This window comes from Centruroides sculpturatus, unplaced genomic scaffold (assembly GCF_000671375.1).
Source record: "Centruroides sculpturatus isolate CEXI.00-Female unplaced genomic scaffold, Cexi_2.0 scaffold158, whole genome shotgun sequence".
In the NCBI taxonomy this organism is placed as follows: Eukaryota; Metazoa; Arthropoda; class Arachnida; order Scorpiones; family Buthidae; genus Centruroides; species Centruroides sculpturatus.
This window is the reverse complement of record NW_019384347.1, coordinates 629688-647762: the sequence shown is the minus strand read 5'-3', so window position 1 is coordinate 647762 and position 18075 is coordinate 629688. Positions and strand designations below refer to the sequence as shown.

Sequence of the window (18075 nt, the reverse complement as noted above, 5' to 3'; positions counted from 1 at the left end):
TCAGGATACCCAATGACTGCCATTGACTTGTATAATTCATACCATAATTAAATCCTTAGGGAGTCCTTACTAAATACTGACTGTATCCAAATATTATGTTGTTTGAAATAAAACAGTTCCAACTGATTTCCATTCTTATTCCTAATATTTTGAAACACAAAAGTGCATATTCTGTTTTTTTTTTCTTTTTTTTTTTAGAAAGAACAGTATTATTCTATGTGTGATTAATTTTTCAAAGGATCACTTTGTATTTCATTATATAATTATGTTCTTCTATATAGTGTCCATAGCTGTATTTGCAAGACATGATTTTTCAGCTATCATATTTCTGTAGAAAATGCATAACAATATCTATATTTATAGATATAATCTAAATTTTTGACAAGTACTTGTATATGATATTTTAAATAATTTGTATAAACATGATAAAAAAAATACATATTTATTATTTGATGCTTTAACACTATGTAGTGTAATAAATTTGAACACTTGGCATTCTTTCATCTTTACTTTAATTTAGTTGAAGGTTTGGGAAGAGTAGAAGGTTTAGGGAACCATTCAAATCCTGTGAATTCTTGTATCTTTTTCCTGTATTTGTTGTCTTGATGTTGGGTTGTATGCATTTTCTCTTCGTAGGACTAAGTTCTCCATTTCTGTTTCTGTAAAATTGTTTGATAATGCAAAACTGTGTCGTAAGTCTTCTTTGTTGTTTAAACACTAAAAATATGGGAAAAAGATACAAGAATGCACGGGATTTGAATGGTTTCCTAAACCTCCTACTCTTTCCCAAACCTTCAACTAAATTAAAATAAAGATGAAAGAATGCCAAGTGTTCGAATTTATTACACTACAGAGTGTTTAAGCAACAAAGAAGACTTACGACAAGGTTTCAGATTATTAAACATATTTATTATTACAATTTTAAATTAAAATATATTGAAAATACATCTGCAGGAAGCTTTTATATGCCATATTAAATTTTTAATGATAAACTTATTTTTTGACACTAGTTATTTGTTTAATTTGATATTAAAAGATTGAAAAATAATTATCTGTGGTTTTATAGGAAGTTGTATCAAATTTAACCTGTATTTTTAGGTTTTAATTTCCTTTTTAAGTTTTGAACTGTATATATAAATAACTAGCTTGTTACACCTAGCATCACCCAAGTTTATATACCCATTGCAGTAATTGTTACACCTGGCATTATTACTTGTAAATTTAAAAAAAAAAAAAAATGTATGCCATAAAATCCATTTTAAGAACATTATCAAACTGCCTATAAACTATATCCTTGTGAATAGTGAGTTTATAGAAAAATTATTAAAATTAGTTTGGTTTACACTATTTGGTTATGGCAATGCAACACATGGATAATCTGCTGAGGAGTTGCCTCACAAGAGGACTTTTGTGGGAAACTGGCTCCTATTTATGTGTTACTAATGTGAGGGAAACATTTAAAAACTCCATGTGGCCAGCCCATTGGAGATGCACAAGCCCACAACCAGTGTTCAGTGGTTTTATCTGCTTGGCCACTGGTGAGCACTTATTAGAATTAAAAAAGTACCATTCAGAAATGAAAAAACCCAAGCGCTGTTAGATGTGGAAAATTAAATACACACATAGTTTTTGCAGTGTAACATTTTTGACTCCATGCACATGAGTGCCCTGTGCTACCCATCACAGTAATGATACTTCACACTATATCATTGTCTACTTCACACTATATCATTGTCACAGTAATTAAGTGAATATATTATTTGTTTTTAAATTATATCCTTTTTTGTATGAATTATATTTAGTTTATTATTTTTAAAGATTTTTTTGCCAATAGATGGCTCTACATGTAAAGTCAGCAAATTGAACGTAGACAGAAATTAATTTAATTGATATATAGAAATTAAATCAATATTTTGTTAGATAATGTCATATAGTTATTTATATATATATATAACTGTATATAGTTTCAATTGTAAGCTGATTTGCATAAGCTGATATTGTAATTTTATTCTTAACATTACTTTCTGATAAAGTATATACTATATTCACCCAGGGCTATCAAGATAGATCACTGATTTCCACATTAAGAGGTGTGGGAAGCCTCCATAGCTTTTATTCTGACATGACCATTCAATTTGAAAGGAAGATTTTGGTAGAATTTCCCCTTCTACCTTACATATTCTTGGGTCTGCAGAAATGCAAGTATCCTAACTGAGAACAGCTTCATTTTCTCCCTCTTATCAAATTTGTAGGCGTTGAAAATTTTACAATTTTGTAAACCTATAAATTTGATTTTTTCACAAATTGCAAAGTTATAAGTGTAACTGTGTGTATGAATTTTTATCAACATACACCACATGGAGTACATAAAGTCAGCAACCATTTCATTTTACTTTTTGATAGTGCTCGTTTCTTTTAAATTTGTTTGCTTACCTATTGCTGTTATTATTGCAATATTTAGGAATGATTAAGATAAATGTACCTAGATCTAGATGATCTCTCCCTGAACTAGAAACCAGTGGCGAGTTGCTTAGTAGTGTCTTTTTGGAGTTTCTTTTATGTTTTACAGTGATTCAAAATTAGGTACAATACATATACGCATGCTATCTGCAATTCTTTTCTCATTATAGTAGTACTATTGCCACAATCTTTGTATCACTCACTCCTAATAGTAAAGTAAGATAATATAAACTTACTGGACATATATCGAGTAATCATCCCTCTCTAGAAATTTTACAAATTGCACACTGGACATGACATTCTCAGTTTATTGCATTCTCTTTTTCTGCACTTGAAATTTTAGTATAGTTTTGTTTTATGCAGAGGTTGCATGTCAGCAGGTATGATGTAAAAGAAACAGCATTTACTACCCTCCCATTATGGTTTTGATTTTGTTAGATAGTATTGAACATCTCAGTGGCAGTTTTACTTTTACACAACTTGCATACTGTACACATACAGCTTTTTTCTGCTTTCTTTGTGTCCTCATTCTTTCATTTCATCTTGATAATCTTTTCTGCAGAAAATTGCTTCTAAGTTTTTTTATCATTACTTTTACTCCATAATACATTTTATAATAAAAATAGCCAGCATGTGCATTAATAGTCATAATTACTCCTGTGCATCCAAGGATTAACCTAATTATTTGTCATCTATAAAAACACGAATTCATTCCTACTGTTGTAAGACAAGACCTTGATGTACATACTAGACTTAGTAAGTAAAATTTTATTATACAGATTCTGGTCTTGACATCTGTACAGGTTTGGACTTCAGTGCTGCAGCCTTGGCATCCCCTCATTAACTCTGAAAATATTGATATTTTGCCTTTTATAATTAATATTCATTTAAATCCTGATAGTGCACAGAAATATTGAAAACCTTTGAAATTTTATATAGGGCTTAATCATTAAATATTCTGTTATATATCAAGTTTAACTTAATATTTTGAATGAAAAATTTCAATAATTGCATAAAATAATTAAGAATTCTTAAACATATATACAGTATTTTCTTTCTTTAATTGTTTATTAATTTGGATTTGAAATAATCTAATTTTCTCCTAAGTCCATGCTTTAACAATTTTCATAAAATACAAAAATATTTTTTCTGTTTAGAATCTCCATCTAAATTCAAAGAGCATTTTATGTTTGAATCTTGATTTTTTTAGTGAATATACTGTATAGTCACTAAAAAGTTAAGAGCTGACTTTATAACTTGGATATTATATATTAATTATTCAACAGTTTAATTGTTTTAATGTTAGAATTGCTAAATATTTAGTAAAGATAAATATTTGAAACTTAAGACAATTCTTTTTACATATAACATAGTAAGAACATACAGTATTAAGAAATACATTAAGAACTAATGATTAAAGATATACAAAATAAATTTAGACAGATTTATATAAATGTCAAAAACTGAAATAGTCATAATTTTACAAATAATCATATAATACATTAAGAACTAATGATTAAAGATATTACAATAAAGATAAAGAATTTACAATAAAAATATATTATAAAAATTTAAATTTCTTATCCCAATAAAAGAAATAATATAGTATTACAGATGAACTGAAAAATAGTTAATTGTTTTTCTTTCAATATTTAATCATTAATTAAATTTCTACTTTTTATAACATCAATATACTGAATATCACTTTAAAGTAAAACAAAATTATGAATGGATTACATTACTTGTCATCTTGCAGATATTTGTGAGCAAATGCAAGTAAATCTGCAGCACGCCCACTTCCATCACAAATAACAACAGGAACTGGAGGAGAATCTGTAACATATTCTAAGACAGTTCGAATAGTATTCAGTCCACCTTCAACTATAACACATACTACTGGAATGCCACCACTTTCCATATTGCTACCTGAATTGACTAAGAAACAATTGACTCTCTTTGATTTATTAAAATATCAAATTATAAAATAATTAAATATAACTTACGAGCATAAATTTTTTGTTTTGCAATGTGTTTCTCCAATCTTTTTCGCAATGAAATTTCACCACCATATCTTCCAACTGTACCATTGTCTACCAATAGGAAATATGAGTGATTGCTATTCAATACAGCATATCGGCTCTTTGGAGAAGAAATACTGTAATATGGCACTACAACCTTAAAAATTTTTTTATATCAATATTTTAATATTTTGTTCTGACTAATCAAACTATTTTATACACTTTAATAAAAAAACCAATTATATAAAGTAAGAATCTCAACTTTCATACATTTTTTCTGAGTAATTGCTGATGATCTTGAATAATTCCCCAAGGAGCTATACCTATAGTTACCACACGACTTCTTAGACAAGGTGTCCGCTCATTAAGTAATGCATCTCCAACATGTCTCATTACACCTAAAATATATAAAGTATACTTCTGAACTGTTCAATAACTACATAAATTAAGTAAATTTACCAGTATTTGTCCCAGCTGTAAATATCCATGCTCTTGTTGTTTTTGCTGCTTTTACTAAACCTTTATGAAGTACTGATTTCAGTTTTGGCTGAAGCTGAAAGTTAGCTTTTCCTCCATGAACTGTAATAAGTAGTTTTGGCAATTGCAAATTCCATTGTTTAGTTAACAGTTTTAAAATAACTTCTGGTCTTGTATCATAACTTAGGCGAATGAACTGAAAAATATAACTTAATAAAATCATACTATTTTCAACATTTTATTTAATTATTAATATGAAAATCTTACTCGGGCTTTTAAAGGATGCTGGCTTCCTAAAAATTCAATTATGCCATAGGCATCAGTTGGGCTCAGTGCTGTGTGCCTGGATGAACTCCAATGTTCATCACCAGATGTTTGGGAAGAATCATCACTACAGAAATTTGGAGGTACTACTAAGGACGGCTGTGGTTGTAATGTCTGAACAATGTGTGTGGAAGCACTCCTGCCACATCCACATCTACAAAAACAAATTTCAAACTATTTTCTTACATCAATAATACTTTTTCTACAGAGTATTACAAATTAGAAATATCAGATAGCTTCAGTTATGACACCTTTCGTTTTTATACATATTTTTATAACTCAATTAAATTAACAGTTCCTAAATACAGTAATACCTTGACTTATACTACCTCGACTTAAGTGAACCCGGAGTTACGCAATTTTCAAATCTCATCGATTCGTCTTTTGTTTGAGCACCATGCAACTCTTGATTACTCACTCCCCCCACACTATTGTTCAGCTTACATGTTCGGACGTGTCGCACAGAATCGACACATAGCTACAATTTATTTTGTGTTATTTATTTCTGTATTTGTTATATCATCACATAGAGACTTGAGAGACTCTATGTGATGATTTCTTGTAACCGTGAACGAATCAAAAGATGAGATAAGATTAACGAGAACATTTATTATTACATACATCCGACTTGGATTTTACATAAATTGCGAAATTATACCCTGACTTACGCGGTTATCGCTCGGTCCCACCTATCGCGTAAGTTCAGGGTATTACTGTATTATAATTTAATTCTATGTTATATGAAATAACATTAGAAAAAGATTTAGATATGTTAATAATTCAATTAATACAATATTTTTCTTAACTATATTTTTATAACAATCAAATAAAAATACAGTACGGTAATTATATTAATTAATGGTCACTTCAGCATGCATTTGCCATTATGAGAAATTCAGGTTCAAATCTAGATTGAATTTTCTGGAATGAGTGATTTGGTCTGGATATATTGAACTTGACTGCTTATCATCTGTTTGCATCCCAATGCAAATCTAACTGATCCATGGGAAACAAATTAAAAGACCTTTTTAGAACCCATAGAACAGATTGCGATAACTTTATTTTTAATTTAATTTAGATATTCTTTCAAATGAAAGTATTGAAAATCTATAAAGGAACAATAAAATATTTCATACTAGTCATATATAATCTATCCACAAGTTTCAGAATGCTTTTTTGAATTCTGCCACACAAGGGTGTATGTCTCAGCAGCCATTAAGATACTGCTAGTTGTAAATGTAAGTCTGCAATTTTTAGTTTTTCATTGGTGACATGCCTTATAAAATCATATCAGGTTATCAGGTAGATATTGTGTAGTGGTTGGCTGCCATATAGCCAGAGAGTTCTGTATAAGTGGTTTGAAGCTGTATGTGATGTATTGTACATGAAAACATGATGTATCGAGATTGTCCATGTATTCAACCATTCCAGTTACATTCATTTCCACATGATGAAAATTTAAGAAGAGAATGAGTAACCAGCCATGCATGTGCATTCAACTAGATAAATAACTTTGCCATCATTAGACACACAAGTCCATACAGAATGATTACTTGCAGATAAGGTTTGTGATGGCTACACATTTGTCTTAAGGACACAAATGTTTTGTGACAATTTATTAATTAAAATTTCCTCACCTACTTTATCAATTAAAAGTAATTATAAGAGTCAAAACTCTTATAATTAAGCATTTCTTGGTAATCATAGGCAGATATTAATAAGAAATTCAAATATAGCTGAATATTCCAAAGGTGGCCATTCTCTCATGTCATTATTCCACAATTTTATAGTACTAATTTGTAAAAACAACTGTCCATCTGAGAACAAACTAGAAAATACAAGTTTGTAGTTTTAAGAAACTATGCAAAAATCCGAAAATTTTGCATTAAACTTAATTCTATGATATTCTATGAATGTTTTGGATTACTTTATAAATTAAATGGCAATATAAATATTTCTTGATAGATAATAACAGTGGAATATTAGTAAAATTACATAAGCCAATTTTGCCAATTTTTTATAGAAACAAAAAAATAAAAAAAAATAGGATTTAGGTTTTCTTAATTTTACTTTAAATTTTTATCAGTTTTAAAATATATTTCCTCATGATGCAAGTAGGTTTTTTCTTTACATTATAAAAAATTTAAACTTGTGTAAAAATGATTGAAAATACAGTACTCTCTTTATAATTTAAAATATAAAAACCCTTACAATTACTAACAAAGTGGGTGTTATGAATGAATTTTTGTTAGTAATTTCAAAATCAATTATATTCTCAATTCTGTAGTTCTGCAGTTCTTGCAGTATCTTAATATTGAAGTGACAGTGGCACCACAGTATGGGAAACACATGAACTTTCTCTGGAAACTTGTGGATATTATATTTTTATAGAAATGTTTTGTCAATAACAGATAATTATACATATGAATCATAAATTTTAATCAATTATAAAATATTTTAGTACACATTTTAAATATATTAAGAAAGCAATTTTTAAGTGGATTTATCAGAATTGTTATAATAATGTAAATGCCATAATCTTAAAAAAATCATCTTCTGGCCATATCTTAACACAAATTATTTAAAAATATATATTTTTAATTTTGATGCAGATAGGCATATTTTATGGTAAAAAATCTTCCAAAAAATTACATTAGAACTAATTTGAAATGTGTAAATTGAAATAATGAAACATTATTAAAATTATCTAGACATTAGTCTACTGAACCTTTTTATCTAATTTTTTGTTATAAAATTTATAAATTTTTTGAGTTCATAATCTATCTTTGTATTATCTTTTACAATCAGTTCTAAAAAATATATCAATAGAAATGTTTATCTTGGAAAATAAATAATTTTGAGAAAATTCATATAAACTTCATATTGATAAAACTTTATAATCTATGTGATATTTTATTAAATTAATAATATTCTATTAAAAAGATATTTTTAAAAAATATAATTAGAACAAAATTACTTTATTAGTACAGTATAAAGTAAGTAAACATAAATATATGTAATCATATCAGTATAATATAGAATACTGTATTATATATTTTATGCATTATAAAGTAGCTACTTATTATGAATAAAAATATTAAAACAGACATTAGTTATTAATAAATAAACATTTTACTAAAATAATACAAATCAATAATAAACTTGTACAGTAGAACCTCGAAAACTCGACCTAATGTGGACCGAAGGGTGGCCGAGTTTGTGAAAATGCCGAGTTATCGGGAATGGGGTTAAAAAAAATAAGTACGAGTATTTCCTCAGAAAATACTGTACTGTACTTGTACAGTATTTACTTGTACAGAATATAACAGAGAATAAACTGCCCAAATACCCTTAAACAAAGGAAAAGTACGTCCTTTATGAAGGCATAGAGCCACTACATGAAAATGAAAATTAATGAATACACTGTGTACAGTAATTTACCTGATAAGACAGACCTCAGAAAAATACTTTATGAGAGCTTTTATACTTTTATAAAGCTGTCTATAATGAAAATTAATTAACTAAGGATTTTTTCTCCCTGCCAAGGTGTGGACCAGTTATCCGGAGTGCTAAGTTATCGAGGGACGAGTTTTCGAGGTTCTACTGTATTCTTTTTTCTCTGCTTAATATAATTCACTTCACTTATCAAATGTAGTCTACTCTTTTAAATAAAAGAAATGGACATATATTGAGAATAAAATAAATTAATTTGAAAAGTAAATCTGGGGATATATACTGTATTTACTTTCATATAAGAAGAGGTTTTTATTCATTTATCACAGCTTCAAATTCCTAGGTTGTCTTATACATGCAAGCAAAAGATTCTTTGCATTTTCGCAAAAAATTTTGTGAACTGTGTATTTGCATTTTTTACCAGATGCTTAGGCCCTGTACACACTAGGCGTTTTTCAACGCGCGTTTTAAAGAACCAAGAGTTCTATGTAGCCGTACACACTCAAACGCCAAGCGCGCGTTAAACGCGCGTTTATAGATTTTTGTTAAAACGCACGTTTTGCGGGCACTTTATGGGCGCTTTGAGATATATGTGCTGCCTTATAGCGACGATGGAGGAGCACACACAATCAATTACTTTCTCGTCCATTTCCAAACTGAGCCAGTGCTAAACACCGAACTAACGCTCGTCGAACGCCGAGCTAACGCGCGTTAGCTCGGCGTTAAACGTGCGTTGAAAAACACCTAGTGTGTACAGGGCCTTACCCTCTTGTATTTAAAAAATAAGTATTTTATCTGGGTCATTTGAATCATTCTTGTATATTGTCAGCAGTAAAGATGAATAGCAATAGGAAAAGCAAAGCTTTTGAATTGAATTTCAGGTTGAAATTCCAAAATCACATGGGAGCATGATATAACTTTATAAGTTTTAATCCATTCCCATGTGAAAACAGATGATTATTCGGAAATCAGAATTCAGAGAAACTCATAAGTGTAATCGGCTGGGGAACCTTTTTTGCCAATTCTTAACATTGTCCAGCTTTACATGAACAAATTATATTGTTGATTTTACAAGATTTTTCCTTAAAGTTTAAAATGCCAGTAATTTTTGTGGGACAATGTGTGCATTTACATTCATTTGATATTTTACTTGTGATTAAGCGAAATAAAATTAGAATTGTATTAATAAATCTAATTTTCTTTATTTTGATCTTTAAAGTCACACCTTGTCTTAGATGTGAGGTTGTCTTATATGCGAGTAAATATGGTAGTCATATTTCTAACAATCTTCATGCAGAAAAATCAAGCAGATATCACAAAATAAAAAGCACAATATAAAAATGCCTATAAAATCACTATCAGCTATTGACTTATTTACATTTAATGTATATATACAATTCCTTGTGTATTGAACTTTTATAATAAAATTTAACACNTATTATTATTTATGATTCTATTTCTTCAATTACTCTGATTAATTTTTACATTTCATACATTTTTAATTTTTAATATTTACTGAGCTAATAGAAATATTTATTTATTTTTTAACTATACAAATAATGTAGGTAGAAGAAAAATTCTCCAAGAAAATCTCTGAAAATGAGAAAGTTAAATGAAAGACCAAGAAATTGGTCAAATATCATAGAATGATCAGCAAATGCAATAGATTGCAGGAAATGTGGACAGTTATTTCCACTAAGATAAATGAGAACTCGCTATACTCATTTGGGATAAATCATTAGGAACATCCTTAGTTTAATAGAAACGACGTATATATATATATATATATAATAAATGTGTTTAAAAAGAAATCCGATTCTTTTATAAAGTAAGTAAAAAATATAGATAAATTCATATATTACTTTATAAAGACAATTTCTTATATAGTTTTAATTTAAATACTGTAAATATATAGAGTACTTTAATTAAAGCAGTTGGATATATATTTGAAATTTTTTAATTTTAAAATTTAAGTTTCTCTTGACTGAATTCGATTTCGCTAAGAATTCATGCAATCATCATATACAGCTGATCTATTATATTCTTCTTCCCCTGGTTCATACGGAGATATACAGCTGATCTCTGAACGAATTTATTTATTAGCTCGATTTCCGGTTTCTTATAGGTCAATGCTAGTCACGTGATTTGACCCGTCTTCTCTCCGATTTGATTCGCCGCTCTTCTTTAAACTGACGACAATAATAGCTTTAAAATTTATTTGTAAATTCTATACGGAAGAATAGAAAGCTTAACTAATATTAAATAATATAAAAATTTTAACGGCAATATTATGTTTTACGATTAAATACAAAATAACTTATCTACTTATAATAAAATAATTACATTTGTAAAAAAAAAAAGTTTACCCAAGGAGATTATATATCTTCCTGTTACTGTTTCGTATTTTAAAAATAATATAAAAATTGAAATAAGAGAGAAAAATGCCTTGCAGAAATGCCGACATCTCCGCTCTACGACCAATCGAAAACAAATGCTTCCATCATACGGAACCTCTAGCGGATGAAAACCGACTGAAAATTTAAACGTTGACTCTGCATGCCTCCGTCTGATGAATGTTTCATATTATATATGTTATATGTTATTCTTGATACAATTCTAAAAGGAAATTAAATCATATTATTGTAGATTACTTGCTATTTGTTTTCAACGCATATTTATTGTTATATGTGGAATCTACATGGAAATACTACTGTAGATTGGAACATTTTTACTTTTAATTTAGAGAATATATCATAGCAAAATTTTATAACGAAAGAATTAAAAATAACTATTTATAATAAGATGAAGTATGAATAAATATATTTTCTGAAAATGAAAACATTTGAACAATTTCGATTTTTTTCGCTTTCTTTAGTTTTAGTGATATGGAATTTTATTGATACATTCTGTCCATTGCTTACGAGATAACGGAGAGGCGCTCGCATTCAGAAGTTTTCGCTTCGAAAAGAGGATCCTTTAGGGTCCATTTACACACAACAGTGACGTGCCGGCACAGTGACCGTTTGATGACAATGACGTCGATCACGGCACAGTGACGAGCAGGCCCGCCGTAAGCGGGCGTGGAAGGCGTGCACCGCACGCGGGCGGCACGTCCAGGGAGCGGCAAATCGAGCGATCGGTTACGTAAAATTCAAAGTCATTGTCATAATACCCACCCTACTTATAGCATATGTCTTCGCATGGAGAAAAAAATTCTGACCGGCGCGCAATTATTATATTCTTATTTATATTATAGCGTTAAAGCGCCTCTATTGGCATCTATCAGAATTAAGATGCAATGCGAAACGTCTGTCCGGGTTGAAGCATCCGGCGGCGCCCGAAAGCGATAGTCGTGCTCTATGACAGAAGTTGATAGGACTGGCGATAACAGGGAATCCCCACAGAGTTCCTTCTCAATTTGTATTTGTACGCATTCGAACAGTTCTATCGCACATCAAATTGCAATTATTTTGTTAATAATTTTTCTGACATGGGTCTAAGTATAATTAATCATATTTTAACTGGGTTAGCATTTAAATCTGAAGCTTAAAGACGATTCGAGTAGTGAAACAGACATTGACGGTATTGATTTGTATGATTGAAATCTATACTTTAAAGTTGCATTTTCCAGAAAACCAGTCTAATGATCCACAAACCCTATTACAATATCTTTTTACTAATGACTTAATATCAACATTTCCTAACACAGCAATAAAATTAAGAATATTACTTACATTGCCGGTTACAGTTGCATTTGGTGAAAGGTTTTTTCAAAGTTGAAAATTATAAAAAACTATTTAAGATCAACATTGTACCAGCAAAGACTAAGTAATTTAGCTATAGTTTCAATTGAACACGAAATCTTAGCTTGGATACAAGAAAATTGATAGCAGATTTCGCAAAGATAAAGGCAAGAAGAGTTAAATTTCTGTAAAATAAATATTTATATGGTTTTACACTTAAGTAAACAAAAATAACTTAGTAATAATAAATACTTTTTCTTTATAAAGTATTTCTTTTCCTTTTTCACTCCCTTATGAGACAACACTAAAGAGCCTTACTGGCAAGCTCAGCCTAGGTAGTCGTAGTTAAACAGGGGGCAGCATAATCGGTATTGCACACGGGCGTTCAAATAGCTAGCGGCGCCCCTGGTGACGAGTACATATTTACACACAACAGTGACGTGACCGTGCTGTCAGTGAGTGGTCATGGACTTCTCCGAGGATGAAATGGCTACGATAGCTATATGTTTGGATGAAGAAGAAAAAGAAATGCGATCAAGAAAGCGCCGCAAGTGGGTACATCAAGCATGGACAAAAAATATCAACAGAATGGGAGTTTCATACTCTTTATAAATAATTGAGATGATGAATCTATATTTTCTGAATATTTTCGAATGCCCCAACATGCATTTCATATTTTATTAAACAAAACAGAGAAAATATTCATTTTGTACCCTTACATTACAATGTCCATATATTTCGAATGAGCTAAATCAAATAGAACAGGGTGTTGATGCACCACTTCAATTTTCGTCATCCATTGGAAAACAAAATTTACCGTCAGTGAAAATATCGTTCCCGTCACAGTACTTTCACGGTACGGTCACGCCACTGCCATCGCATAGCACTGTGACGGACGAGTCTGGACAGGGTGGTTTAAAATTAGGTCAACGATTTCCCACAGGCAAAAATTCACTGCACTGTGCCGGCACGTCACTGTTGTGTGTAAATGGATCTTTAGTGTTGCCAAATTTTGTCTCTACATCGCCATTCAAGGAGACGGACGCATGCCAGCTAAGGCAGTATTCCCTGGCTAAAGTTCTGTGAAATCCATTGAAATTTAAGGTAACCTTTATATATTTTGTTTATAAACTTTCACCCATGCGAAAGGAAATTGACAAATTTAATAGCATTCCTAGGTATTTTTTATTCCGCATTATTTCTTTTATTATAAAAGAAATTTCGATCCTTTTCAGAGCATGGTTTATTGCTGCGTGCCATTGTGTAAAAGCAATGGACATACGAAAGGTGTTGCTTTAAATGAGTTCCCTTCTGAAGCACAGTTGAAAACACAGTGGCTCTTAAGTATAAAAAGGGAGGGTGAGAAAAAAGGCAGTTCTTGGATTCATTCCGAAACATCTGGAGTTTGTAGTCGACATTTTCTCCCCACAAATTATAGTGTTAGCATAACACGAAAAAAGCTTTTACCTAGCTATGTGCCATCTGTTTTTGAGGAATATCAGAAAGATTGAAAAGAAAGGAGCCTGAACCCAGAAATTTGCCCAAAAAGAGATATACACCGTCTACAAGTAGGTATTTAACTAGTGTGAAAATTAGTATTGATCAGGAAGAGGATGACGCAAATGAAAACAGAACAGCCGTATCCAAATCCACTACTTGATAATTTTGGGAAAGCTTTGAGAAACTCCAGCCAGTAAAGAAATTACAAAATAAACCACTGAGCAGAAAGGTTTTGCGAGTGTAGAACCTAAGAAAAACTGATGATATCCAGATATTTTTCAAAGACTGAATTATAGTGTATATATTTTTGTTGTTCTAGTTTTTGTCTACATCAGTGTTTCTCAACCTATAACGAATCATCGCCCCCTCAATAAAACCGTTACGTAAAATAAGACCCCTTTACTTCAAAATTTCGATGCTGAGGGTCAAGACTAACGCCAAATTCATACTGCATTGAATAGACTAGTGACTAGTATAATGTTATTTGTTTAATTATTGTATGATATAACGAATAAAATATCTAATTATTCTTAATATAATGTTTTACTATATCGCCCAGAAAATTGTTTTTCGCCTTCAAAATATAAATTGTTACTAATCACCTCTCATCATGGAAAAACGCCCACATGGGGGCGATATCGCCCCCGTTGAGAAACACTGGTCTACATGTTCGAAAGAATTTATTAAACAGTACACATTTGTTATATTGAATAATATGCTATGATAAACAAGACATTTCATTTTACAGAGATTAAGTATATAAAACGGGAGCACCAGTTGACAAAGGCATTGTTTCATAAAATAACGCTTTTCAAGGGAGTAATATTTCCTTTCACTTGTGTTTTCCATAAACGAGTGGATTGCAAATATATTTAGTACGTAATTCCGTTGCACATTTTCTCTCGTATAAATCAGAATAAACATATACGAACGTTGCTCATAAGCAACAAAATGTACGAAATGTAAAATACACTAGGGAGCTTTTTCTATCCGTAAGCAACACTCAGGCTTAGGGGTGTAGTAACGCCCCTGCCGGCCACCGCGAGAAACTGTTTTGTCCTCCTGCGCATTCTCGAAATACGATAGCATCTGCCTTATCTCGTAAGCAACGGTTCTGTCATCATCTTAATATAATCATGATTTGTGTTTACGTGATAAAATATGTGAAACTTCTACCAACATGATTTTAGTTTAAGTTTTTCCCCGAGGAGGATATCAAACTTTTTCTAAGATCTTACTACTCGAACTTATAAAGTTATCATGCATTGTTTGTTATTGGTCTCACAAATCTGTGTGAAATATTATACAGTAGACTCCCCTATAATGCGTGTTCATATAATACGGATTCGTATATCGCGGCGAAAAAATTGCGACCGTATTCGTATAAAGTCGCTAAAAGAGACTCGTAAAATGCGGTAAAACGTCATCACCGACTCGTGTCGCGACAAGATTGGTCGAATCTGGACCAATAGTGGACGAGCAGCTGAACTAATTACACGCTACGGAGAGTTTAGGCGGGTAAGTTGAGTTTACTATCGTCTGTACAATATATAGGCTTAAATTAGATACTGTAAGTCTAATACAGTACTGTAATTTTATACATTTCTTGTGAAAAACATTTCTTATTCAACGGCCATAAAAATTATTTCTATTAATGATGTCTCCAAAGTTCAGCGAATTTTTCGCAAAAAAATAACTTTTCAGAAAACTTTTGTCATTCCTTAAGGGGTTAAGGGGTCGCGGAGCGCCGCTCCGCGACGAAAACAAGGTTAAGCAATGGCGTCGTCGAACGGTGTACACTCGGTAAGTAATCCTACAATTTTTTGTTTATAGCATAGTTTATACGGATTATTACCAAAAAATTATAAGTGTTTTGAAAATGTTGAGTGAAATTAGTCTAGAATCGATTAATTTTATGGAAGAAAACCTTTCAAACAGCCATAGTCCGTAAACTGCACACGTGCCGGGCTGTGATTGGCTCATGTATTTGAGGATTCCTACAACGCGAAATTCTTATAAAGCGGAACGTATCTACCGCGTTATAGGGAGTCGACTGTAGTTAGAAATTGGCTATATCAGAATAATAATAATATAAATTCAAGTACTGTATTTGTTCATTTTTATTTACTCGAAACAAATGTTTTAAAAATCCAAATTTCATTTATTGTTTAAGGTACAATCAAATGAAAAGGTGCCTTTATAGTGGTGTTATTTGAGGTGTTTCTTCAGAGGATTGAAATGGTGAAAATTGCAAAAGCTCAAGTCCGGATTGTAGGCAGGTGGTCAAGCACTCCCCAACCAAATTCGGCAAACAATTCTGCTGTGATCTTGATAACATGGAGCGGGCATTATCGTGGAGCGGAATGATGCCTCTGCTGAGCAAACTGCGCCGCATGTTTTTGACTGCTGTTCTCAAACGGCAGTGTGTCACAGTACACGGGTGCGCTGATTGTCCTTTCCGGAGGAATTCCATTAACAAAGGAACTTGCTTATCAAATAAGATAGTAAGAAAAAAGTAAGCATGACTTTACCAGCTTACCGGGTTGATCTGGGGCCATATTCTGGTCGTTGTCTCTGGTCTCTCGTCTCTCACAAGCCGCTCGCTGATTGGCTAATCATTTGTTTACGTTTCGAGAGATCATCGCGTCTCTCCAAACGCGATTCTGGACAACTTTTTCTCTCGTTTCTCAGAGGCGCGCGAATAGTTATCTTTCGACCCGTCTTTCGTCTTTTGCCTTGATTTCGTTATATCCAATATGGACGACTGGATGCTACTTGCGTTGTACAATCGTATTAGAGAACGTTCTCTATCTCGAGAAAGAATATTTCGAGAGAGAAAATGGTTCTGATTTTTTCCAGTGCCTACTCGGAAACGCCACGGATTCAATTTTTTTAAAAATTATTTTATATCAATTACTGAACTATTGAATATGATGTTAATCTTACTTAGATAGTTAAGGAGAAATTAGATGGTAATATTTCGAAAAATATTTAAGTACGCACGCTTTTATAACTTAGGTTATTAAAATTTTTATTTGTTAAGAGACAAATTGACATTACAACCTGTAAAAACGTTATAAAACAAAAATCATATCTTCGTCAAAATTACGTGCTTTATTTGAACACGCGCTTTCCTTGCAGTGTTCCTAACCGTTCGTAAATAAATGTCGCTACATTTTAAAATAAAAGTCGCTGATTTCGCCACAGATATTTTGAAAAGTCGCTACTTTGTCGCTACTGAATAAACAACAAATTTCCAAATCGTAGAAAGGCTTTATTACAAAACAAATTTATTGATATAATACAAGAAAAGTTGTACACATAATACTTGTGTTAAAAACAATTAACAATAATATAATTATCCAAATATATAAAATTACTTGTCCTAACTGACTGAGTCACTGATTCATCATCACCCAGAACAAACCGTTAACCTAAAGAGGTGAAATTTAGTATGTGGGGGCCGAGGGGAGGAAGAAATTTAAAAAACTAAATGAACGATAATATGTGATATATATCGTCATCGTCTCCCTTGCCGTCTGGACTGCCGAGCGGTAACAATAAACGACATATGGAAGCAGTTGAGTCAGAGAGAGATGCCTCGTTTGCGACAACACAACCCGTTTATTAAATATAGCAAAGATTTAAAAAAGTACGAATTCAGAAGTAAAATCGAAAATTTTAATTTTGTAGTAACGACTCTTATACAAAATATAGAAACTGCATCTCCGCTTAATATTCTACAGGCTCTTCATGATTTTGGTTTAATTGAGTGTTACTCAAATATCAATGTCACTCTTCGAATATTTCCAACTCTTCCCGTTTCTATTGCTTCGTGCGAGAGAAGTTTTAGCAAGTTAAAATTAATAAAAAATTTATTAAGTTTAACTATCGGGGAAGAACGATTGTCCAACATTTCTATTATTTCAATAGAATACATTATCATTAAAAATATTAATTATGATTATGTAATTAATGAATTTGCTGAAATGAAAGCCAGAAAAGTTCAATTAAAATAAATCTTATTAAAAATCTATTGTAATATATTTGTTTTATTATTTTCCCAAACCAAATAAATTAAGGGGCCTAAATGCAAATTC

At 31.2% G+C, this 18075-nt stretch overlaps 1 protein-coding gene across 1 annotated transcript in view; it reads right to left on the bottom strand.

The window, feature by feature from the left end:
- Positions 1–6720, bottom strand: part of LOC111636275 (transient receptor potential cation channel trpm-like) — a 53989-nt gene extending 47269 nt beyond the window's left edge. Inside the window, exons 1-6 of the mRNA XM_023381484.1 lie at positions 6664–6720; positions 5223–5453; positions 4938–5151; positions 4749–4876; positions 4464–4635; positions 4203–4395 (exon numbers count right to left, since the gene is read on the bottom strand). Of these exons, the coding sequence (XP_023237252.1) occupies positions 4203–4395; positions 4464–4635; positions 4749–4876; positions 4938–5151; positions 5223–5453; positions 6664–6720 (995 nt within the window). The remainder of the gene's footprint in view (positions 1–4202; positions 4396–4463; positions 4636–4748; positions 4877–4937; positions 5152–5222; positions 5454–6663) is intronic.
- Positions 6721–18075: the final 11355 nt, after the last annotated feature.